Genomic DNA, 24,923 nt, shown 5'->3' with positions numbered 1-24,923 from the left:
AAATTCCAAGGAAAACGCCCCCAAAGGGACATGTTTATAGTTCAGTGGGTCTGGGGTTCATTGTTTGGGACACAATGCTTGGTCTGCCTGGAGCCAACCCTCCACATCAAACAGCAGGGTGAGTTTGCCCCTGGCTGGCTTCGTTCCAGACTGCTGGGATGTTATCAGGACTCAGACAATCTAAAAAGCTGTCGCAGAAATGCAGACTTGCAGGTGTCACAGCCTGACAATTGACAACTTCTCAATTAACCTCAACAATATTTTTGTTTGCTTTTTGTGTTCTTAGGAGAAATAGTTCCATCTCTAGTGTGCATGTAGCAAATAAATACTTAAGTTTAGACTCAAATGTAGTGCGGCATGGCTCAGTGGTAGAGTGGTCGTCTTCTAACCTAGAGGTTAGGGCCCCGATCCTTGGCCATTGTGATCATAGCGATGTATCCTTTAGCAAGATACTACAATCCAAGTATCGCCTGACGCTGCGTCATCAGTAGGCGAAGGAGGTAACACTGTTAAGTGCGTTTTACAAAGGTATAAAAGCGCTATATAATAGAGGTGAAATCCCATTTACCACAAATGTAGTGAAATGTGTTTTGATTTTTGTCATGCACATCCTTTTGATTTGATAGTTTCAGATGTACTATACATCCACTTAAAACTTACTTAAGTTACTGATAATTGTGCACATTCAGTGAAATACATGCATATTTCTAAAGACATATGTGTACATGTTCCAAAAACACTATAATGGAAAATGGCTGTTCCCGGCAGTAAAATACATTTCTTATAGAAACATTGCTCGTAGATAAACTGTAAATGTTATGAAGTATACAAATAGTATACTTCGTCGTTATTATCTTCACACTGGGGAAATAAGGGCGAGCCATTCTGTTGAGCAGTCAGTCATCGTATATCGCTTCCCCATTTTGATACAATTGTTTCAAAATGGCATGTATGGGAACAGCCCACAGATAAGCTAGTCCTTTTAAATGGCATGATGTGGGGAAAAAAAAGAACTGTTGCAGACAAGACAACAGACAAGTGGTTGGCTTGGTTGCCTCACAGTTGAGATTCTGGGATCAAATTCATTCTTTTGTGGCGTTTGCATACTCGCCCCATTGGTTTTACTTGTGTATCTGGCGCTCTATAAACATTCATAACAAATGATTCCCAATTTTGAATCAAAGGTCTTTGATGAACATTCCCTTGGAATATCTGTCATGCACACATAGTGAGTGTCTTTACACAGCCCTGCTTAATATTCAGATGAGTCAGAGGAAATGTTTGTATTCCTTTTACTTAGCAACACCTCTGAGTGACTTCAGTTATGTAAGACCACACAGTATGATAGATTTAGCTTGTTAGTCACGTCCATACTATGAATTAATCAACTCTATAGTAACAAATGGGAACATTATAATTTAGGGTACCTAATCTTAGAGGAGTTTTTGATTCTGAATTGTTGATTCCCGGTTGTTATTTGGTCATTCCAGCCAGTCTATTCAGGGTTGAGGTCATCTATAACACAGTGCCTGCAAATAAGAATTCCTCCTGCACAGTGCAGCCACTGAATTTTTCCCCCACAGTGGGTGGAACACATGGCTTGCATACCCAAGGGCTGGATGGCTATTATGATCCAAACAATGGAAATTAAACATTGTGCATTACCGGAAGCAGCTTTAGATGCTATGTGTGATTGGACTTACGTATAGCGTCCTATTTAGTGTCAGAGAAAAACAAAACACGGAACCGCTTTTGTACTGCAGTCCAAGAAGAAATTGTTACCTTTCCAACTCTTCAAGGCATCCTTGAAAAGTTAACCTAGTCTCTTGGGACAAATTCTGGTATTGTTTGCAATATACCCGTAATAAGGAATTTACATCTTTACACTCACTAATATATAAGATTAGTCTAAGGGAATGTTATTCATCAATTTTACATTTATTGTCCTTAATTAAACAGGTTGTGCTAATTGTCTCAGTGCAGTTTAACAAAATCCCCAAACACACGTGACACAAACTGATATCCGGAGAAGTCCCTAACCCTATCATGCTGTTGTTTTATTTATTTATTTATTTATTTATTTATTTATTTATTTATTTATTTATTTATTTAATTGTAGATCAGTTTGTTGGGGGGGGGGGGTCACCACATAGTCAAAGGTAAATAAGCAATATGTCTATCATCAACAGGCCCTTTACATGCAGTTTGTGATCTCAATTTGACATCACCATGTATTGTATCTATATACTACTGAATTTATCTTTCATATGTGTGTGCTTGTGCGTCAGTAAGTATCCAAAGAGATCCAGAGAGAGATTTCTGTCAAGTTCAACAAGTAGTTAAGCTCTCCTTGGCATCCACCTCTTGAGGAGGGACATATGCAAATGAAAAATGGTGCTCCTAGAAAAAACCCATTGCCTCGGACTTTTGCATGTTCAGAGGTCAGAAACTCAACTGACATACAACAAATAAGGAAAGGTAATTGATTTGGAATTTGGCCCAAGGAAAAAATGCATTCATCCATGTGTTTGGTACTACCAGTTGGATTCATTCTTTAAAGGGCTCATTCTGATTTCTTGAAAAAAGAAATCATCTACAATCATCATCGACAAACTTCTTTTGGATATCAGTTATCTTCATCTATAAGGCATGGGAAACACAATGAAGACTTAACCCAGGTAATTAGCAAAGTTTACAAGTTGGAATTTACATTTTATAAGACAGTAATTATTTTTACTAATCCATGAATTGCTTTGATAATCCTGATTTATTTTCTGTAAATTATACAACATCCACAATGTAGTACATGTGATAAATATTGCAAATGTTCATCAATATATATAAAAGCATACATTTTAAGGTCCTTTAACAGTTGGCCGTCGTGGCAGAAATTCTGTGTGACTTAACTCTGGTAATTAGCGAAGTTTATAAAGTCATAATATAGATTTTTCATTTTGGTTTCGTCATGGACTTTTTCAAATCATGATTTTCTTGGCTCTTGCTTATGCTGGTGACATAGTATACAAGCATAAGCACAAATACATAGTACTGATTATATATAAAACATGCATATTGACAATGTTTATGGTGTACTTGAATATGAAACTTTCCCAAAAGCAGAACATTAACATGTTCAAGTGGAGTATTCTCAAATTCCAAAACGGCTATAATATATTTGGTTCTAATGTCTATACATATATTAGTTTAAGTGGGTATACATTTGATTCTATCATTACAAAGTTTAGAAGTAATAGGGCAGTTGTAGAAATGGTGAATCGTAATTTCAGGGTCAGATGTTTAATGTTTTTGTTTTGTTTAAACCGGACATAAAGCATTGACGTACTGTCACGCTGCCGACTGACACTTCCGCCACGATTGAGCTTCCCTGTGTCGCCACTAGTGTGTTGTTATTTGGGCCGACAAAATCTGGCCGTGTTGTCGTAATTTGAGTCAATTCCAACTCCCATGGCAGTATTTATTTTCTCCTTTAGTATTCCCACCACTTGTTAAAAATTCCGCCCAAAAGGAAAAAGCGTTCTGTCCCCTCTTTTGGGTTTCCGACGAACGTAAGTAGCTACGCGTGTCGACAGCTAGTTTGTTAGCATGCGTTAAAATGAATGGCGATTCACATTAGTTGAGTCCAATTTGCTTTTAACGTTGAAATATGAAATGAATATGCAACATAATGCCAAAAAATAAATTTCAAATTTCTGCCTACTACGCAAAACTAGATCGCCAAATTACCGATGCTACGCTGTTGTGCTAATATAATCGGTGCTGTTTGAATGAGTCAGAGACCAACTGATCATGTTTAGTTCTGGTGCTGCGTCATTTTGACTATTACTGCATTAAATATGTATTACAGCTCATTCAAAGCTAATAACGTCAGTCTTGACGTCAATAAATAGCACGATTAACATAATCTTTATTGCCTGCCCCACCCCCTAAAACACAAAAACAGTACGCATTTTTCTTTCCTTTCCTGATTACTTTTCTTGCTGTTTGAAACAACCACTCTAACCTTAAGTGTTAGCTTGGACTGTTAGTTAATTTTGCTTTTATTAATTGCGCAACAAAATGGATTATGTGTATTCAGGTAAATATTTGTATTTCTGCCCTGAAATGCTGTCAGCGATTGATCCTTCCTTCCTCATCTGTATGACTGCAGGTGTATAATAACTATCCGGAGGATCTAGGGGCGGCTCTGTACCGGGAGCCATTTGACTTCAACGCCGAGCCACCTTGGGATCCTAGCTGATAGTGGAAGAGTTCGCCCAAGGACTCATCCATGTAAGTTTTTAATACTGCAAAACATCTTGTATTATTGCATATCATATTTGAGGGGAGGGTGGGTTGACTGTGTGTTGATCCGTGTATGGTGGTTCTCAGAAAGTATGGTTCAACCAGATGTTCAAACGCTGACCCACTTCAAGTGTCTGCATTTTTTTTTCTACTTGATATTCTACTTCATACAATGGACCCCTTTAGCGTTTGTAAACAATGTGAGGTCATTTGGTAGGTGTGTCTTAGCTGGAGATTTGTGCTGTTGTTTTTGTATGAATATATTTGAGGGGTGAAAAACAGTGACTCATGTACAGTAGGCTTCTTCATTGCCTATTATTTCGTGACTGGTGGCCTTGCATACTTTTTTTGGACACAACTCGCGGGCCAGAGTTTAACACCGCAGCGTGGCTCAATTTTACCAGGTTTTGAACAAATATTTTTTGAGAATTCTCATGTCACACATGGACTTAACTAAAAACCACTCGTATATAAAAGTATACAACACTTTTATACCAAAGTAGTACACCAGTATGAATCTCAAATGCACTTATAATGACGATGTAATTTTATTTTTTTATCAGGAAAAATCTCTTTTAAAGCTGAACTAGTAAGTTCTCAGTGTCCTTATTTAATATTGGTTACTTATCTGGTTAATAAGAAACATCGTACAACTTAGTAACTGCAGGACTTTGTATTTGTTGCAAAGAGTGTGATCCATGTGGCCATAACTAAGCTTTTGAGAATCTGGCCTACTCAACTCGACTCCACTGAACTTTTATCTGAAAAAGTCAATCAAGTTGGACAACAAGCACTAAAGAGCCAAAGTAGAAATGTGTCATCACGTCTTTTCTGATTGTCTTACAGTTTGTTGCATAAGCCTAGGATCCAGGGGCTCCAGAGAGAGACATCACTTCAGACTAGCCATATTTTTTTTATGCCTGTTGGACACAGAACACGGTTGAGAGGATGAAAGGAATCTCAGACGAACCACATTTTTCAGTGGGCCTTCTGGAAGGTGGCACATCGCTCTGTGATGTGATTGACAATCACATCTATGAACAAACCTTGGTAAATGATCTCATGTTGGCAAACCATATTTAGAGTGCATTTGTATCTGGATTTGTGACTTTTGTCTTACATGTTTATTTTTTATTATTTTCTTCCCCAGTCTGAGAAGAAAGCATTCTTTGTTGCAGACCTAGGAATTATAATGAGACAGCATGTTCGCTGGCGAACACACATGGCCCAAATTCGTCCTTTCTATCCTGTCAGGTGCAACAGCAGCCAAGGTGTTATTGAAGTACTGGCTGCTCTTGGTACTGGATTCATATGTCACAACAAGGTAGCTGACATGAAAACAATTGTACATGTTAAATCAATGTCACTGTTTTGTTCAAAGACACGCTAATGTGTCAAATGTCTTTCACTGCTGTTGGGTCGAAACCTCCCATTTTACAAGTAGGTAGATTTAATATTTTTTCATATATTGATTGTTGTGTGGTGTTTATTTATTTATTTATTTTTTTAGAAAATAGAGAACCAATTTAAAATGTTGAAAATGGCTTGCTGCCTTTGATGATGCTGTGTTTTTGGGTCCCCCAAAAAGTGAGGATTTTGGAGGTACAAGAATTTTTGCCCAAAACCAGTGAAGCACCTAATCAACTCGGGAGCTGAATAATGAAAGATTTCTCTTGAAAAATTGGCATTGTTAATATTTAGATAAAGTCAATCTAAAGGAAACTTTACTGACCCTTTGTATTTCAGTTTGAACTTGAGCTGGTGCAGCGCCACGGAATTCCATCAGAAGATATCATCTGCAGTGGCGTTTGTAAACAGGTTTCCCAAATCAAGTATGCTGCAAAGAATGGCATTGACCTCCTGGTTTGTGATAATGAAGCAGAGCTGCGCAAGATTTCACGCTCTCACCCAAATGCTAAGTAAGTATTATGCAAAGAATGACGAGGAAATGATCTGAGGGTTGAAGTTGGCAAGGTATTTGTTGTCGTAGTGCTTGATTGAGAATGAAGAATAATTGCAAAGTATCTTCAAACAAACTTCCTTGTATGTAAAAGACTAGTGATGGCAAGATCAACAGCTATGTCTTGAAACATAGAAACTCATGGGCACGATGTACACATGCATCTTTAGGGCAGCTCTTTAACAATGCAATTTTGGGATGAAATCAGTTTTACTGTACTTTTTTACACCTCTGCATTCAATACAGAAAATATATGCCGCACTCTTATTGTTAGCCTGAAGGTTGATCTTTGAAGAAAACACACTATTAGCAGCACTCTTCCTTTGTTTAGGCTGCTGCTTCAGATGTCAACAGAAGCATCCAGGCAGGACAATGAATTGAGCATGCCATTTGGCTGTTCCCTCAAAGACTGTCGACATCTACTAGAGAGTGCAAAGGAGCTGGGTGTGCAGGTGGTGGGAGTTAGGTGAGTTCTCGTCCAAATTGTACTATTATAATATACTGATGACTTTATCTTAACAATAGCATTTGCATGCAACAATTTCTTTTCACTCTAATGGAAACATTTAATTCTCTAATCTTTAAGCAACTTGTTTTTCCTGTTTCAGATTCCTGATTTCACATGACTGCAAGGATGACCATGTGTACACCAATACTTTCTCTGACGCTCGCTGTGTTTTTGATATGGCGGTGAGTAAAAAATCATGCGTGTGCATTTGCATTCAAGGCTGACCCAAAAAAGCTCCCCACAAAAGAGGTGTAAAAAAATCTAAATAAAAAAATCCATTAGTTTATACGACTAATTTTCTACCTCAATGGACTTCAAATAAAAAAAAATGCGGTATGCCTCGAAACGTTTGGGCACTCACAATTAGTGCACCCAATGTGTCAATTGAGATCACTTTTTTTGAGAGGAGCCCCACACTAACAAGACCAGTGCCGCAAGGAACGCAAGCTTGTTCTGCTCTAATGTAACAGTTCATTAATATTATTGACAGTTATGGCTTAAGTTCAGTAACTTTTGAACATCATTTTTCACAGTCACTTTTATATATGTATATATGTATTATTTTTTGGCCCTGATTGTAGTTTAACATTTATTAATTTTTGTCTGTTCTAGGAAGAAATTGGTTACAAACTGAAAATTTTAGACATTGGAGGTGGCTTTGGCTCAGATACCCAGTTGGAACAGGTTAGTACACTTCATCAGTCCTTTTTTTGTACTACAAATGGAGACAAGAATTTAACCTAACTAAAGCTACAATAATCTTAAACACAAAAAAAAAACTACAGTCAGTCATCTTGACAAAGACTCAACATGATTGTAATACAAAGTCATTTGGTGCCAATATCTGTTGTAGATCAATCATGCAGTCATGTCTATGGTGGACCAATACTTCCCCGCTCTTAGTGGAGTCAGCATCATTGCGGAGCCAGGCACCTATTTTGTGTCTTCCGCTTTAACCCTGGCTGTCAACATCATCTCGAAAGAAGTGGCGCTGCGTGACTGCCAAGATCGAGTACATGGTCTGTGGCATTGTACTGGCAGGCATCAACTGGATCATTTGAAACTGAAAATTGCATGTACAACTGTAATATTAAAGTATCCATAACATTTTGTGTAATCTCCCCACTAAGCAGATGATCTATCCCCTGGAGATGAGCCAAAGTTCCAGTACTACATGAATGAAGGGGTCTATGGATCCTTTGCCTGTAAACTTACTGAAATTGTGATCACTGCTCCAACTGTTCGGATGGTAAGCCTTTATAAATTTTTTTTTTTTTTTTTTTTTTTGCAGCTGCCCACCTTTTCTGCCACCGACCTGCACAGCACAACACTGTATAGCAGTAGCAGTGTGTACATAATATATGGGTTGGCCATGCAGTGCTGCGCAAAGTGCAGTGTGATAAGGGCTTTGTTTAAAAACTTCAGTATTAAATCAATAAGATTAAAGATGGAGGGATTTTAATGTCAATTACAAAAGTTTGTCTTTGTATGCTGGCAGAGCGCTTGTTCCAAAGGTCCAGTGTTCAGCAGCAGCCTGTGGGGCCCCTCTGGTGATGACCTAGACCTGGTCATGGAGAACTGTCTGCTGCCTGAGCTCAACATCGGAGATTGGCTCACGTTCAGTCACGCAGGAGCCTATTCTGTCGGCCAGCCTTTTTGCGCCTCTGATTCATCCACACCACCTGTATTCTACTTTGTCTCCTCTAGGGACTGGTAAGGACTTCATTGCTGTGTCAACAAATCTTGACTGTGAGTGATTTGCGATCATCCTCCACCAGGTATGAGATGCAAGATTCGGGTATCACCCAAGAGGCACCACTGAAGAATTTGTCATTGGTCCCCTATTTCCTCAATGCCTGCGGCACATCAAAAGATGCGGCACTTTCCATCCCAGCTTAGCTGTAACCAGAGCGCCACTGGTTTCTGTAACTCATTAGTGTTCCAGGCTGTATTTGTTAGGACCGAAAGAGCTACTAAACAAAATGGATGACTCCTTGAGCATAGACTAGTGTTTGCACTAATAATAGTAATTTTAAAATATAATATAAAGTAATTGTCTTCATCGCCAGTCTTGTAGGATGTGTATCTCTTGAACAATGTATTTAAACTGTCTAAAGCGGTTTTTAAGATCTTGTATTTAATTGGTTGTATAGTATATTTTGTGTAAAGAGAGTTTGCACACTGCATTTAAAGGGAGTGTTTTGGTGTTTAAACTTTGTACATGACAGTGGAGTCCCATGTTGAGTGCAGTGCAGTGAGGTGCACGGTGTGCATAAACACTTGTAGTGGTCTGATTGGGAAGGCAATGATGCAAAATTAAGTCTGCTCTTTGCTGCCTCGCTGATGACTGAAGTTCTGGCATCTCATGTTACAGAAAGCAGGTTTAGTAGAAAAGCATGTACCGCTGAGTGAGCAAAGTAAGTGGGTGGCTAAATCTGCAAATATGGTCTAGGTTATTTATAATGCCAGAAACCTCACTTTGTTTTCATTGTTTTTGCCTAATTGTTAAATATGTAAGATTATTCGGTCTAGTTGAAGTCCATATTGTCTCCTTGTTTGAAGTGTGTAGTTATAGCCATGCTTGTCAAAATGAATAAAATTGGTCAAATCAATCATTCACCTGACAAAATAACTTACAGCAAACCACATGGTCACATTACATTAAAGAATACAAGATATCTATCCATCTAGGGGTCTTTCAAATCCTTTGAAATAATTTGCCAATAGTCCATAAATATATACCTCATCCAAATTCTCAATCATTTGACAGCTGTAAAAGCAGGTATTTAATCTGTTTAGAAAGATTTAACATAACCCAAGTTCTTGTTTGGGTCACATCACAGAGGATGGCCTCAGGCAGGCCCAAGGATTAGGTAAGTCTCAGCTGTCTAGACCCTCCAGCAAAACAGAACAAGAACAACAGGCTGTCTATGGTGACACAATGGAGAAATTCACACGAAGACTTGCGGTCTGGCACCAAACGTGTTCCTCAAAAGCACATGAGCCATGGCGTGGAGAGTTGCTTTTTGCAGTTTGTGTGATTCAGATTTGACTATTCTTAACAGGAATACTATACTTGCCCAATCATGATGGTGTAACAGCTCACATAATACTGTAATTGATAATTGTCTACTATGCAATATCATGTAGTATATACAATAATACCACAAAACAAAGTGCTTCTGTCAATTGTGGCAATACAACATGTCCCTCCCTCCATCAATTGATTAAGTGGAGAATCAAAGATGTGAGCATCACTTAAAAGAAGCATCAAGTATTGTAGTACTTTTGTTCCACACTTTGATATTTGAGGATATATTAAAAGAAAGCATCAGGTATTCATTATTTTGCAGATTTTGTTTAATTACAGCGCAGTAAGTATTATTAAGTTTTTCACTGGCCCTATAACACCAGTTTTCTGTAAACCTCAGCCTCCAAAAGCTCTTAAATCACTGCAGATTATTTTGGTAACAAAAGGTGCTAGCAATATAATTTCTACAAATGCCATTGGGAATTTTGGTAGATTTTTGCAAGAATCATGGAAGTTGATGCATAAGATTTGCTTCCACGGCCACATAAAATAAAGTGCCGCCCAGGATCTGGCCCCTAGGCCTTGGGTTTGACACCTGTATGATAGCCTATGGTGGGTCTGAAAATGGCTACCAGTCAATTACAATGCATCTATTGTGGAAATTTTGATCATCAAATTCCGGGGAATTAAAGAATGACAGGCAATGCAGTCAAATGGCAAAAGGGTTCAAATTTGAACCGATCAGTGCTCTGGACCAGAACAGGAGAGATCAAAACAGCATCGTAAGGACAAGCTGGATAGAAAATGGCTGTATGGAATGGCTTCTAAAGTAATATTATTTTTGGACGTAGAATAGTGAGGGGCTTTTAGTACTGAATCCAATCCCGTTAACAGCAGTGTAACACGTTTCCTGTTTGGTGCTCGCGCTCCAACCAGCAGGGCGCGTGCATGTTCTCTAATCAACACACACAAGAAGCTTGCTAGAGTTAAGATGGCGGCATGTTGGTGAGGAGGCTGTGCTCTAAACTCGAGTTTTCTCACCATTAAACGATTCCTATGAATCCGAAAATAGACAGTAGTCGAAAGAACAACAACTACTATATCTTTCGCACGCCTGCGTGTGATTTAGGATTGCCCCCATGACATCTATACACTTCGTGGTTCACCCGTTGCCCGGGACTGAGGATCAGCTCAATGACAGGTATTTTGTCGTGGCCCTTGGGAAATAATTCTATACCGTCTATTTTAGCGGCTTATGTTAAATAGTGTTGGGGTTACGCTTTGTGAACGCTTGACGCTGTCATGTGTGTCAATGATTCCCCAAATAAGTAAAACGCCCCATGACTGTAGCGGCGAGACTAGGCCTGGTATTCCGAACAATCCTCATAGCTTTTTGCTCGATCTATACAAGCGGTATGCCCGTCCGCCGCCAGCTGCTTGCTAACCCGTTCGCCTTACGTTAGCGAACACGGAAAGGGCTAACGCTAGCTGCCTGCATCTCTGGAAGGATTGGCTCGCAGTCAAAGTTGAGATGGACAATGCGGGTTGGGGGATGGGGTAAAAGAAAAAAGAGGTCGAATAAAGCTCGTTAAACACGTCCTTATCCAGAATGCACCACATTTCCCTCTACATTACACCCGATCCATTTTGACGAGTTACAAGATTTCTATTGTGCGTGTCTTCACTGTCTTGTCGATAATCCACATCAATGAAGAAGCTAACGTTAGGCTAGTCAGCTCAAGGCTAATGCTAACAAGGTTCCACACTTCCATGCTTTTGTCAACGCGAGGCATTTCCATTTTAGGGGCTTTCCTGACGTATGGGGGGGTGGTGGTTCGGGCGATCATTCGCCTTCGTGTCCTTATTTTTTTTCCTATGACCCGAGTTTTAAACATTCTCAAACGCTTATTTTATGTAGCGAAGCGATTTCACGGCACCCAAGACCGAAGAGATAATCTTGTGTAATATGTTTGTTCGCTACCAAAGTCTATTCATTTCAACTAGTGACACTATTTTGTTTGTGTTTGCTATTCTACCAACTGGCTAATATATTAATAGTGAATTATACTGCACATGATAGCCTATTCGAGGAAATGTCATACTCATGGTTGCATCATAGTACTTCGAGACCTTTACCATACAATGAGAATTACATTTGGCTTGTAGCAAATGTCAAATCTTAGCTGATGATGAATTGATTTATAAACCCAATGGGGTATTGCTCATCTTTGCTACTCTGGAGACAAAAATGTTTTTAGACCGGGGGCACTCGAATAAAAACATAAAAGTGGTTTTAATTTAGTGTAAAATAGATAACAGCTAAAGTACATGAATGAAACAAAACACACCGCCCAGTATTAGGGACGTCCTAATTGCATCTTTTTTTTACACACGAGCAGGAGTTCTCTGATTTTGAGGAGCTGTCAATACTATGTCCCCATCCGATATCTCGGCAACGAGGGAAAAAAGACCATAGAGGTTATTTTAATTGATCCCAACACGAAACCTAATTTATAGCTTGAGCAGTTGCTTAAACCAAGTAAAACATTTAAATCCTTTGTTTGTTTGTTTTGCACATATGTTTATCTGGTGTATTAAATGAGTTCCTTCAAGCTACACGCAGCTTCATTCTTTCTGCCACACGAAATGCTCAATTTAAACACATTGCAAATTGCCATTGCATTGACTCCACTTTCCACATTAAAATATTTCCATACTGCAGACAATATCGTTCTTACATCACACAGTATGTATTTGCTATTTGGCAATGTCCGTTCACCTCTGGGTTATTTTGTTGTGTTTTTGGCTCCTATAAAATATAAACAAACAAAAACATTTGTAAACGCTCAATCTTTTCCCCTGATTAAGATTATCTGAAAAAGACGTGATCAGGCCTGATTATGTGATCGATAACGGGACATCTTTGTCTAGCGTTAGAGCTCGTACCTACTCCCAAAGTCTATTTGAGTTGACAGCAATAAATTACGTTCACGCTTTTCTGAAGAACTCATCATGGTCCGACAAATGAAAATTCCAATTGTATAATTTACATAGCACCTCATTCACACCGTCCTTTGTGCCAAGTGCTTTCATAATAAATTTTGATATGACAATCTTTGTAATACCTTTCCTCTTTAGGTCAGTATAGGTGGCTTTTATTCACTAGGATCACCCTCTATATCAACGTTGTTTTTATTGATTGTTAGAGATATTTAAAAAGAAAAGAATCACGTATGTGTTTGATAAGATGCTACAGACGGTGGCACCGCTGCACACTCCACTCCAATTGGGGTGTAAGCTGATAGTTAGTACTTGAGTCAAATCGCATCAGTGGTGAGGACCAAGGTCAGCGGTGTAAAGTGAAATTTCATCGCCAGAATATAATGTCCAATAATGCTAAGACGTCAGTTATCTGCTAATGACAGCTTTATTTGTCAGGGAATAAATGTTATGACGCTAACTGTTTGAATACAAACAGTCATGACTCGTTGAAGTGTAGCTTATGGTGAACGATACCTTGAATCATTTCTATTTCTGTCCTTGAAAATATGTCTTTACAGGAAAATTGCATTTGGCTCGAAGCAAATGTCAAATCTTAGCTGATGATAAATTGATTTATAAACCCAATAGGGTATTGCTCATCTTTGCTACTCTGGACGGGAAAAAGGTATTTTTAGACTAGGGGTACTCAAATAAAAACATAAAACAAACATTTGGATTATCCTTTTTGTTCCACACGCTCTCGGAGTATCGAAGCCAGGGATATTTACCAAACACCATTTAGACTCGATAGGAACATTTTATATAAGCATTAAGTGGTTGTTTCTCTCTTTCACTCGCTCATTCCACTTGTTTTGTTTTTTTGGATACGAAATGGGCAATTCAAAGTTGTTTTGCGGGACCAGAGCAATAAGGTTGTTTTTTACTGCAGAAATGTTTTGCATGTTCTGCCATTTTAGGGTTGCAACAAAGGGGCAAACTTGCTCACGCTCGCATTGTCTTTGGAATGATAAATAGTTTTTCTTTAACAGTTTGTATTGGCAAGGGCCCAACGGACATGAATTTGTAATTACAGATTAATTGGCCAATTAAAAAGAATCTAGCATTCATCCATAAAATAGTTCTTGCTTTGTTTCACAGCTGCATGTCTAATATTTGTAAAACCAATCTCCGCCAAAATTATTTTGTTGCCGGCTATCGGGGAAGGCGTCTTTGTTGTGTTGAAATTTCTAAATATTTTTCTATAAGTGATTTTCTGTACAATATGTTAGCAGCGCTGCTGCTTGTGATACAAGTGTTTCAAACTGTAATGCTGCATGCTGACATTTTTCTGATTCCAAACATCACCTAGCTATCTTTCCTGATCAACTATTGCTGTCTTTTCTTTATAGGCTCCGTGAAGTTTCAGAGAAACTAAACAAATATAGTTTCATCAGGTGGGTGTTATTTTTTTATATTGTAACTTGAACACATTTAATTCTTGTATAATATTGTTAATTGACTTGTTTTTGTGTATAAATGCAGTCATCCACATCTTAACCTCCTGGAGCAGGCCACATTGAAACAATGTGTTGTTGGGCCAAACCATGCTGGGTTTCTTCTCGAGGTAATGCTGTTTTGAGCTATTACTTGATACACATTATTAGTTGCCCAATTAAGACATAAAATATATTAAATGTGTAATATCTGATTTGATTTAGCAACACATTCAACTTTGTCTTTATGTCTGTTACAACTCCCACTTCTACAGTTCTTTGGTTTTCGTTCTTGCTTGAAGTTGCCAAAAGGATTGCTATTTGTTGGGGAACCATTGGTTCTGGCAGGAGTTATTTGATGATCTGAAAAGCGTCATTTCACATTTGAAAGTGTACTTCACTACCCAACTTGAAGATCTGCACTTCCCTGCGGCTAATTGTCAAAATAAATCTGATTTTAGGATGGACGTGTGTGTAGAATCAGCTTTGCTGTTCAGCCTGATCGCCTGGAGCTGAGTAAACCGGAGGGCGGTGATGGGTGAGTTTTTTTTTCTTGTTTTATCTCAACTTGGCTTGTATGTTGGAAAATATTTAGAATTTGCTAAGGTTAACAGTTGATGGTTACTTCAACCAGACTTACTGTTCTATTTTTATTTATACTTGCCCAAATGGCTGTAATTTGCCTTAAAAAAGCTGTTATTTGGTTTGTGTTGCTCGACAGAGCCACTCTCTTACTTCCCCTTGTTTGCCTTCTGTGCGTTTGGGGTTCTACATTTATCCTTAGAATTCAGTGTCACAAGAGTATTTGACATTTTAAACAAACCGACAAACGGGCATCGTATCTCTTGAAATAGGAGAAAGCCGCCGCAGCCCCAAGGCCCTACCCAAGTAGTTTCCAATTCTGATACCCAAGGGTGTTGCCAAGATAGTCTCCAACATACCCATTTATTTGAATAGCGTAATACTGTATGTAACAAATGGATCACGAGCCTGTCATTTGCTGTATACCTGGGATAATTTTACTTTCTTTGTAACCAGGTATTAAAAAAATCAAGTGGGACACTTCCAGGCTTGTAACCGATTTCCCGTGTTTTTGTTTCCAGTTCAAAGTTGAGCACTGGTTCAGGGACAGGAAGGAGCTCCAGGCCAGGCAGGACTAGTGATCCTCCCTGGTTTCTGTCTGGTTCTGACACACTGGGCAGACTGGCAGGCAACACCCTTGGGTAAGTTCTGGCAGGGTTGTCAGAGACAAACGGTCCAATAAACTTTCAACGTATGGACCGCAGCTCGGTTGTTACAGCTGGATCGTGGTGTATTCCCTTGTCACATTTGCTGCCGTACAACTGTTGGAGATTGCTCCAGTATAGCCATCAAAGGGGAACAAAAAGCTGTTCACCAGTCTGTACTGTGTCTTGCCACATTGAATTAATTTATGTATTGATGATGATTATTTGCCTCACAAACTCCAGTATTGTTAGATATTAAAATTAATCAACTTGGCCTTTCGAAGAATTAATGTAGGAGTTATAAATCACACATGCATTTCTTTTGTTCTTCTGTGTGTAGTATTTTGACAGTCTCGTTATGTTGCGCAGGAGTCGCTGGAGCTCTGGTGTAAATGGAGGCAGTGGTGGAGGTGGAAGTGGTGGTTCAGCAGGAGGGGGTGGAACAGCTGGGGGTGCCAGTGGGAGTGGAGGAGGGGGTGGAGGAGGAGGAGGTGGAGGAGGGGGCGGAGGTGGAGGAGGGGGTGGAGGTGGAAGTGGCAGTGGAGGCACTTCTGGCAGGTCATCAACGGCAGCTCGTGACTCCCGCCGGCAGACCAGGGTGATCCGCACTGGAAGAGATCGGGGATCAGGTCTTCTTGGTAGCCAGCCTCAACCAGTCATACCAGCCTCAGTCATCCCTGAAGAACTCATATCCCAGGTACAATTAATCTTTCATTCCTTTTAAAACATCTAAACCATGTCAGATTGATATTAGTCATTTAAATTGACAGGACAAACAACATATCCTGAAACCTCTCCAAAAAAAGAGACAGATTTGACTCAAATCCTACTTGCCTATTAATCTGGAGCTCACTGTGATCACTAAATGTGCGGTAATCTTGACTACTGCTTATGATTTTCCATGATTTATTTTCAGGCCCAAGTAGTCCTTCAGGGGAAATCGAGGAGTGTGATCATTCGGGAACTCCAGAGAACCAACTTGGACGTCAACCTGGCTGTCAACAACCTGCTGAGCAGAGATGATGAAGATGGAGATGATGGAGATGATACAGCCAGCGAGTCATACCTCCCTGGAGGTATGTCATTCAATCTTAAAGCCGGAGATGGGAACAGAAATGGTTTTATTTGTGCTTATGTTTATGTTTTGTCCCGGGGAAACAACACATTTCACTTATGCAGCAATATTAGGGTTCATGGAAAGAATTAGATGATTGTTTTGTCGTGAAAATAATTTTAACCCCCAGTCTTTTTTTCTTTGTTCCAAGCAGAGGACCTGATGTCCTTATTGGATGCAGACATTCACTCAGCCCACCCCAGTGTGATTATTGATGCAGATGCTATGTTCTCTGAGGACATAAGTTACTATGGATACCCCTCTTTTCGGCGATCCTCTCTGTCCCGCCTAGGATCATCCAGAGGTACCTCTATAATCCATTTACAACATTTTAGCACAGGAAAGGTGTTGACAACTCTGCTTCAAATGAGTTAGTTCGTCAACCATAAATGAAAATTGAACAAGTGACACGTGTGATACTTTTATCGAAAAGTCTCAAGGCAAACATACTGAAAATGGAAACTAGGGCGTGTCCACAATATATAATTATTTGACATGGTACAAAAGGTAAGGAAGGCTGCTTGCAACTGGTGATGTGTTCCATGCTCAATTAACTATCCTACTAGATATGACTCTTGTAAAACAAAAGGTAAGGAAGGCTGCCTGCAACTGGTCATGCGGTCCATGCTCAATTAAAAATCCTACCAGATACGACTCTTGTAAAACACAATATGTACAGCATATGGCCGGTCAGGTCAACCATTATTGGTAAATGATTGCTGGCTTTAAACGCGGAAACGGATGTACTGTGTGTCCTCGGGTTACCACTTGGATCACTTGTACTATATAACATGCAGATGCTTTTGATTAATTAATATTTGCATTATTGTTCATAATACACTCAATTTTGCTGGCTCAAACAAACAGGGTCGTAATAGGAACGTGACACAGGGTCGTAATAGGAACGTGACTAACTATTACAGTCGGGCATTTCAAACCCAAACAGAAATAAAGTCTCTCAATGCAGTACATGTTAAAAGCCATGGATATGTAAATAATATGACCTTTCTATCAATTTATAGAAGCTGACATATATCAAGAAGCATAATAGGTGTGAAATCACTTTGCTAACAAATGTTTTGGTTCCCTAAGATTTTTGTAAAGTTCTGGATATAAATAGAAATATTAGTTGTCTGTAAAAATGTTAACTTTTTTGTGATCTGTTGTTTTTAAGTGTTTAAAAATGTTATCAAAAACGTTTTAGTTTGTATCCTCTAGTAATTTGTTGAATAGTACATATCAAATGAATTTGAAGTCAAGCTTTCCTCTATTATTTCACTGCTTTTTACTGATGTTAGGTTTTTGCATTGTATCGCTTACATGTCTTGTCTTCTTTTATAAGTCATAAAATACACTAACTGACAAACAGAAATGTTATTACAGCAAATATTTTGCAAATATTAGCAATCCGTGCTACCAGCGCAATAGTTAGTGTAGGGATTTTTAGGGTGTTGACACTGTATTACAAATTTAGCTGTCATAATGAGCAGACTCCTCTATTTCTTTCCACATATAGCTTGTTACACAGTCAATGTTTACATTCTCAGATTTTCACAAAGCAAATATCAAGACATATTTTGCCACTATATTACTAAGGAACGCTGTTGCTTGCAAGCTTAAATGCCAGCAGCATTTCAATTTTCATAACTATTAATTTCATGATATTTCCAACAAATATTGTGATGTAATTGCCCATCCCCTTATGCAAAAGTAATACAATGGCTTGAGCTGAGTTGTTTATTTTTAAATGGCCTGAGCTTAATTATCATCCCCTCGGCCTATTCATCTTGGTCTGTAACATGAATGTTTGGTGTCAAAAGCGATACGTGGTTGGTGTCATGTATATGGTGCATGGCTGCAGTACAAAATATGAGCTCTCTGAGAAAGGCCCGCTATGCCCAACTGCCTAAAAAAAATAAATGTTGAAGTTCTCAAGTTTATCCTTTAAAAATAAAAAGGCCAAGTCTGCATGGTTTCTCTGCCAATCCTTAGGTCCTTATCTTCTGGCATTTTTAACATGAGAGCGTGTAAAATTACTCACCTATAACTATAGTCTTTTACTCAATCTTGAGCACTTTAATTTTGATTTGCAATACTGATTCTTAAGGATCTTAAATAGTTCTCTATTCTTAAATTCTGTTGACGGGTCTTTCCCAGAGAGTGGCTTACTTCTATCCCACTGGTGTGACCTTATTGCATACCAGTTCTCCTTCTTCCCTTAGAGCGCGACTCTGAGCTGTTGCGTGAACGCGAGTCTGTGCTGAGATTACGTGAGCGCCGATGGCTGGATGGTGCCTCGTTCGACACAGAGAGAGGATCCACTAGCCGTGATGGAGAACCCTGCTTGGACAAGAAGAGCATCCCAGTTCAGAGCCCCGTTTCCCTTGGAGAGGAGCTGCAATGGTGGCCTGACAAGGTAGGAGGAGCGCACACAATTATTTGTGTTGTGCCCGTAATATGATATTTCATACGATGACTCTAACCCAAGGCGGTTTTTATCTCCATTTCATGACCATCAGTTATTGGCACAGTTACATCTCTAATATGGTCCGACATTCTATGAACAATAATTATTGGCACATTTTTACCCCTTTTCTCTTTTTCCGTGTTCACCTCTTTTTTCCCCCCTGCCATTTTATTGTAAGTATTCAGAACAGTTGCAAATATAACATCCATGTTTAATGTTTGCAGTGATGTAGCATTAGTATTGTTTGTTTTTTTGGTAGGGAAGTAACAATAACCAGATATTACAATATTATGAAGGTATACTTGAATGTTACTTGAAGGCATCTCATTGTTGTACTTATTTTAATTCATCCTTGAGTCTTTACTTGGACACACTCACTTTGGTGTTAATTATATTGTAATTGATATTTTATTCGTGTTTTTATGTTTGAATTATGTTTTATAAAAAAGAAGACGAGAAAAAAAATGACTATACTGTTATCGGGATACAAAATGTTGCATAGCTCTAGTGTAGCAATAATGATTATGACGTCATAGCGTCACAAAATTGCTTGTGTCAGCAGAGACACCCTGCGGACATTTTGAGATTAATCCATTGTAGAATGAGCCTTTTTTTTTTTTATAAACAATTTCAGATAAAAGGTCATAACATGCTTGTTCGATATGAAATGGTAAAAATGTATGTGCATTCTAACATTGTGTCTCCCCCCTTCAGGATGGTGTGAAATTTGTCAGCATTGGGGCCATGTTCTCTGAGTTGGTGGCTGTCAGCTCTAAGGGAGAACTTTATCAATGGAAATGGAATGAACCAGAGCCCTACAGGAATGCCCAGGTCAGCAATTGAACATAATTTCACAATGCTCAAGCACAGGAAATACATTTGTGACATGCTTTGAACGTACTTAAACATATAAAATCACTATCACACATTTTTCTCATCAGAACCCTTCCATTCATCATCCACGTGTGTCTTTCCTGGGGCTGGCCAACGAGAGGATCACCTTATTGTCAGCCAATAGTATCAGAGCCACTGTAGCAACAGAGACCAACAAGGTATACACAAAAACCCAAATCTCCATTTTTACTTGCTTCGATCCGATGCGACTTTCTAACGTGGTCTGGTAATCGACCCCGTTCGAGGTTCAGGTGTATGGCTTTTTAAAATATGGACATATTAAATGGCTTACTGTGTTCAATTGCATACAGTAAGAAATTCTTAAATCCTTCCTTTTTGTGTGTTGTATAGGTGGCAACTTGGGTTGATGACACACTAAGTACAGTTGCCGCTAAGCTTGAGCACACTGCCCAAGCTTTTCCTGAACTTCAGGGAGAGCGAATGGTGTCCCTCTACTGCTGTGCACTCTACACTTGTGCACAGTTAGAGAATGGCCTCTACTGGTGGTGAGAACACCTTACCTTTTAATATACAGTCATATTAAAGCGAAAGTCAAGACATTTTCTTTGCTGGAATATGTTCTCTGTTCCCCAACTAGTGTAAACACTGTATTCAGAATCCTACTATGCTTGTGGAATAAAAAAATATTTAGACTAATCCACCCATTTTCGACCATTCAAGGAGACTGACAAGTACGTCTCACCCGCCCCCCCCAGCTGTCGACTGGCTCAGCTTGCTAAATGCCATGGCTTACCTCTTTTCTTGGGGTTTGATCTCGTAGACTTGCGGCTTGGCAATGGTGTGACGTCTCCATGAAATATTTTCACACATCAGACGGAGGGTGCATTTAATATGGACACTTACTGGGGAAAAACAAAATCTGATTTCACCCAAAAATCCAAATTGAGCATTAAGAACTGCAATGAAAAATGTTCTTAGGATTTTCCTGCTTGTATAGGAATTGGAGTAAGGCATAAATATTGGTGGTGTGTCATCTGTTTGCAGGGGTGTTGTGCCTTTTAGTCAACGGAAGAAAATGCTTGAAAAGGCCAGGGCCAAGAATAAAAAGCCTAAGTCTAGTGCTGGCATTTCCTCAATACCCAACATCACTGTGGGAACCCAAGTAAGATCATGTTTTATTGATATTGTTCTTCTTGTTATGACTCTGCTGCAGTCCACATAGAATTTTATTGAATACATATTCCTTATGTTGGAAATTCAGTAGCTCTCGCGGCCTTGATGTCTAGATCATAGTCACATTATACCATCAATTATTTTAGGCCAACCATTCTATGAACTGCCACGTATTGAGGTCTCCATCCTTTGGGTATTGTACCTCTGGTTATAACCCTGTCATAATCATGCCAAAAAGTTGTACAATTTATGATTGAGTTGTTGTTCTTTTTACTATGGTGGATACGCAAAAAATTGTGCAAGTTATTGAACTGGAGTGCTTGTTTTAATATATTTATTGTTACAACTAAAACATTTTTTTGTCTTTCTTTAGGTATGCTTGAGAAATAACCCTCTCTACCATGCTGGGGCAGTGGCCTTTTCAGTAAATGCAGGGATTCCCAAAGTTGGTGTCCTATTGGAGTCTGTGTGGAACATGAATGACAGCTGCAGGTTTCAGCTGCGCTCGCCAGAGAGCCTAAAGAACATGGAGAAGACCACTAAAACCCAAGAAACAAAGTCAGTTTCATTGTATCCCCCATTTTACAGCAAACAAACGCACATTTGTTTTGACCTGTGAGTGTCTGTAAGTTATAGGAATAAAATAAATCACCTAGATTCAATGAATCTAACCGTTATTTTTCCCATTAGGCCTGAAAGCAAGTCAGAGTTGGTGAAGACTGAGATGGGCCCTCCTCCTTCTCCAGCTTCCACATGCAGCGATACCTCATCCATTGCAAGCAGTGCTTCACTGCCATACAGTATGCATCTCCCGATTGACCTCAGCTTTTTCTCGAGTTGTCATTTTTTGGCTTCTTTCCCTAACTTCCAGCCTCAGCATCCGTCTCACTGTGTTCTCACATGATTTTGAAACAGGTGGTGCATGGGTTTTCATCAGCTTTTTGTTTTCCAAATTTACCGCTGGCTCTTACTCTTCAGTAGTGTGTATGTATGTATGTATGTATGTATGTATGTATGTATGTATGTATGTATGTATGTATGTATGTATGTATGTATGTATGTATGTATGTATGTATGTATGTATGTATGTATGTATGTATGTATGTATGTATGTATGTATGTATGTATGTATGTATGTATGTATGTATGTATGTATGTATGTATGTATGTATGTATGTATGTATGTATGTATGTATGTATGTATGTATGTATGTATGTATGTATGTATGTATGTATGTATGTATGTATGTATGTATGTATGTATGTATGTATGTATGTATGTATGTATGTATGTATGTATGTATGTATGTATGTATGTATGTATGTATGTATGTATGTATGTATGTATGTATGTATGTATGTATGTATGTATGTATGTATGTATGTATGTATGTATGTATGTATGTATGTATGTATGTATGTATGTATGTATGTATGTATGTATGTATGTATGTATGTATGTATGTATGTATGTATGTATGTATGTATGTATGTATGTATGTATGTATGTATGTATGTATGTATGTATGTATGTATGTATGTATGTATGTATGTATGTATGTATGTATGTATGTATGTATGTATGTATGTATGTATGTATGTATGTATGTATGTATGTATGTATGTATGTATGTATGTATGTATGTATGTATGTATGTATGTATGTATGTATGTATGTATGTATGTATGTATGTATGTATGTATGTATGTATGTATGTATGTATGTATGTATGTATGTATGTATGTATGTATGTATGTATGTATGTATGTATGTATGTATGTATGTATGTATGTATGTATGTATGTATGTATGTATGTATGTATGTATGTATGTATGTATGTATGTATGTATGTATGTATGTATGTATGTATGTATGTATGTATGTATGTATGTATGTATGTATGTATGTATGTATGTATGTATGTATGTATGTATGTATGTATGTATGTATGTATGTATGTATGTATGTATGTATGTATGTATGTATGTATGTATGTATGTATGTATGTATGTATGTATGTATGTATGTATGTATGTATGTATGTATGTATGTATGTATGTATGTATGTATGTATGTATGTATGTATGTATGTATGTATGTATGTATGTATGTATGTATGTATGTATGTATGTATGTATGTATGTATGTATGTATGTATGTATGTATGTATGTATGTATGTATGTATGCAATATAATATATATATATTGTATTCAATCAACATTACCAGTCATTATACTCCCCTGTAAAAAAAAGATAAAAAATTCATCACAGATAATAATGTCTTGTTTAAATTTGCTGCATGCGCTAAAATTTAGTATTGTGTAAAACTTGCAGAGCGAAGGCGCTCCACCCCAGCCCCAAAGGAAGAGGAAAAAGTGAATGAAGAACAATGGCCTCTTCGTGAGGTGGTGTTTGTAGAAGACGTTAAAAACGTCCCTGTGGGAAAGGTCAGTACATAAAATGTTGTGATGTATTGAATGTTTTGCATGCACAGTGTGCATCCAGGAAGTATTTACAGCACATTGCAGCATTATTCTACCATAGATTCAATGTATTGAGATTAAATGGAAATAATTAAATCAAAATTCTACACACACTAGAATATTGACCGAAGCTGCCTCAAGATTGGTGTGCCAAACTTGTGGTATCATCAAAACAACTTAGGGCTGCTAAATATTTTGGGCAATCGCTGTGAATACTTGAAATGACTTCTTTTTCTAGAAATTTGAAAAGATATTTTCCTTGTCATAATGGGTGTGTTTGTAGAAGTAAGCCGCTGTAGTGTAAATATTTTTCAAGATGCACCTTAAGAGATCAGTTGTCTTTGGGCTATCTATGTTTCTACACAATGAAGGCCCATTTAAACACGTTTCTATTCTATTCTCACCTGATGCCTAGGTGCTGAAAGTAGATGGTGCATATGTTGCGGTGAAGTTTCCAGGGACAACTTGCAGTGTGAGCAACCAGAGCGCTACTGCCCCCCCAGACTCAGACCCATCTTCATTGCTCCAGGACTGTAGGCTCCTCAGAATAGATGAGCTGCAGGTAAGAACGACACTCAAATCTGACTCTTTCCATTCAATGTCAGGTGAAATATTTAATGTCGTTTGGTTTGTCTGGGCAGGTGGTCAAAACTGGGGGAACTCCAAAGGTTCCTGACTGTTTTCAGCGCACACCCAAAAAGCTCTGTATCCCAGAAAAGGCAGAGATCCTGGCTGTTAATGTTGATTCCAAAGGTTTGTCATTTGTTTATGTACTAGCATCCAAGTAATTCAACTTTTTTTATATGTGCTTGTTTCATGCAAGAGAGAAAATTTCTTTCAGTAAAACATATTGCCGTCTTGCAGGAGTCCATGCAGTACTCAAAACTGGAAATTGGGTTAGGTACTGTATCTTTGACTTGGCCACTGGCAAAGCTGAGCAGGAGAACAACTTTCCGACGAGCAACATGGCTTTCCTAGGACAGAATGAGCGTAATGTGGCCATCTTCACTGCAGGACAGGTAAAATGGTGTACCTAAAGAATTACATGCCTTTTTAAAATTGAGTACATGGTATGATCATGTGAAATCATTTTCCCTGTAGGAATCTCCCATTATTCTTCGAGATGGAAATGGCACCATTTACCCAATGGCCAAAGACTGCACGGGTGGAATTCGGGATCCCGATTGGCTCGATCTGCCACCTATAAATAGTCTGGGAATGGGTGTGCACTCTCTTGCCAATCTTCCCTCGAACTCCACCATTAAAAAGAAAGCTGCTATTATCATTATGGCTGTTGAGGTAAATGAGATTTCACATTTAGCTCTG

At 38.6% G+C, this 24,923-nt stretch overlaps 2 protein-coding genes across 9 annotated transcripts in view; both read left to right on the top strand.

The window, feature by feature from the left end:
* Positions 1-2,447: 2,447 nt before the first annotated feature.
* Positions 2,448-9,382, top strand: LOC133161180 (antizyme inhibitor 1-like). 3 transcript variants are annotated; one of them, XM_061289462.1, is made up of 12 exons: positions 2,448-2,678; positions 4,169-4,290; positions 5,149-5,352; positions 5,453-5,626; positions 6,049-6,221; positions 6,594-6,728; positions 6,871-6,952; positions 7,383-7,454; positions 7,624-7,789; positions 7,901-8,019; positions 8,269-8,483; positions 8,549-9,382. In XM_061289462.1, the coding sequence occupies exons 3-12, from the start codon at positions 5,251-5,253 to the stop codon at positions 8,667-8,669; spliced, it is 1,359 nt and encodes a 452-aa protein (XP_061145446.1). In that variant the 5' UTR covers positions 2,448-2,678; positions 4,169-4,290; positions 5,149-5,250; the 3' UTR covers positions 8,670-9,382. The 3 variants fall into 3 exon arrangements, with proteins under 3 accessions (XP_061145446.1, XP_061145447.1, XP_061145445.1); XM_061289463.1 differs by lacking the exon at positions 2,448-2,678 and adding an exon at positions 3,350-3,566 and having other exon boundaries at positions 7,904-8,019; XM_061289461.1 differs by lacking the exon at positions 2,448-2,678 and adding an exon at positions 3,350-3,566.
* Positions 9,383-10,750: 1,368 nt separating this feature from the next.
* The window catches only part of ubr5 (ubiquitin protein ligase E3 component n-recognin 5), a 31,742-nt gene continuing 17,569 nt past the window's right edge, over positions 10,751-24,923 (top strand). For 4 of the 6 annotated variants that reach the window (XM_061288446.1, XM_061288445.1, XM_061288443.1 and 1 more), the window contains exons 1-20: positions 10,751-11,002; positions 14,193-14,237; positions 14,326-14,407; positions 14,738-14,814; positions 15,380-15,499; positions 15,872-16,199; positions 16,419-16,578; positions 16,768-16,920; positions 18,821-19,032; positions 19,798-19,914; positions 20,025-20,135; positions 20,329-20,483; positions 20,983-21,100; positions 21,485-21,669; positions 21,802-21,911; positions 23,449-23,561; positions 24,013-24,159; positions 24,239-24,350; positions 24,462-24,616; positions 24,699-24,896. In XM_061288446.1, coding sequence (XP_061144430.1) covers positions 10,941-11,002; positions 14,193-14,237; positions 14,326-14,407; positions 14,738-14,814; positions 15,380-15,499; positions 15,872-16,199; positions 16,419-16,578; positions 16,768-16,920; positions 18,821-19,032; positions 19,798-19,914; positions 20,025-20,135; positions 20,329-20,483; positions 20,983-21,100; positions 21,485-21,669; positions 21,802-21,911; positions 23,449-23,561; positions 24,013-24,159; positions 24,239-24,350; positions 24,462-24,616; positions 24,699-24,896 — 2,760 coding nt within the window. In that variant the 5' untranslated portion in view covers positions 10,751-10,940. The remainder of the gene's footprint in view (positions 11,003-14,192; positions 14,238-14,325; positions 14,408-14,737; positions 14,815-15,379; positions 15,500-15,871; positions 16,200-16,418; positions 16,579-16,767; positions 16,921-18,820; positions 19,033-19,797; positions 19,915-20,024; positions 20,136-20,328; positions 20,484-20,982; positions 21,101-21,484; positions 21,670-21,801; positions 21,912-23,448; positions 23,562-24,012; positions 24,160-24,238; positions 24,351-24,461; positions 24,617-24,698; positions 24,897-24,923) is intronic. The other 2 variants (XM_061288444.1, XM_061288447.1) reach the window with 1 other exon arrangement.

The sequence above is a fragment of the Syngnathus typhle genome, linkage group LG10 (genome assembly GCF_033458585.1).
Source record: "Syngnathus typhle isolate RoL2023-S1 ecotype Sweden linkage group LG10, RoL_Styp_1.0, whole genome shotgun sequence".
In the NCBI taxonomy this organism is placed as follows: Eukaryota; Metazoa; Chordata; class Actinopteri; order Syngnathiformes; family Syngnathidae; genus Syngnathus; species Syngnathus typhle.
Note: the sequence above shows the minus strand (reverse complement) of the source record. Positions and strands in the feature narration are given on the sequence as shown.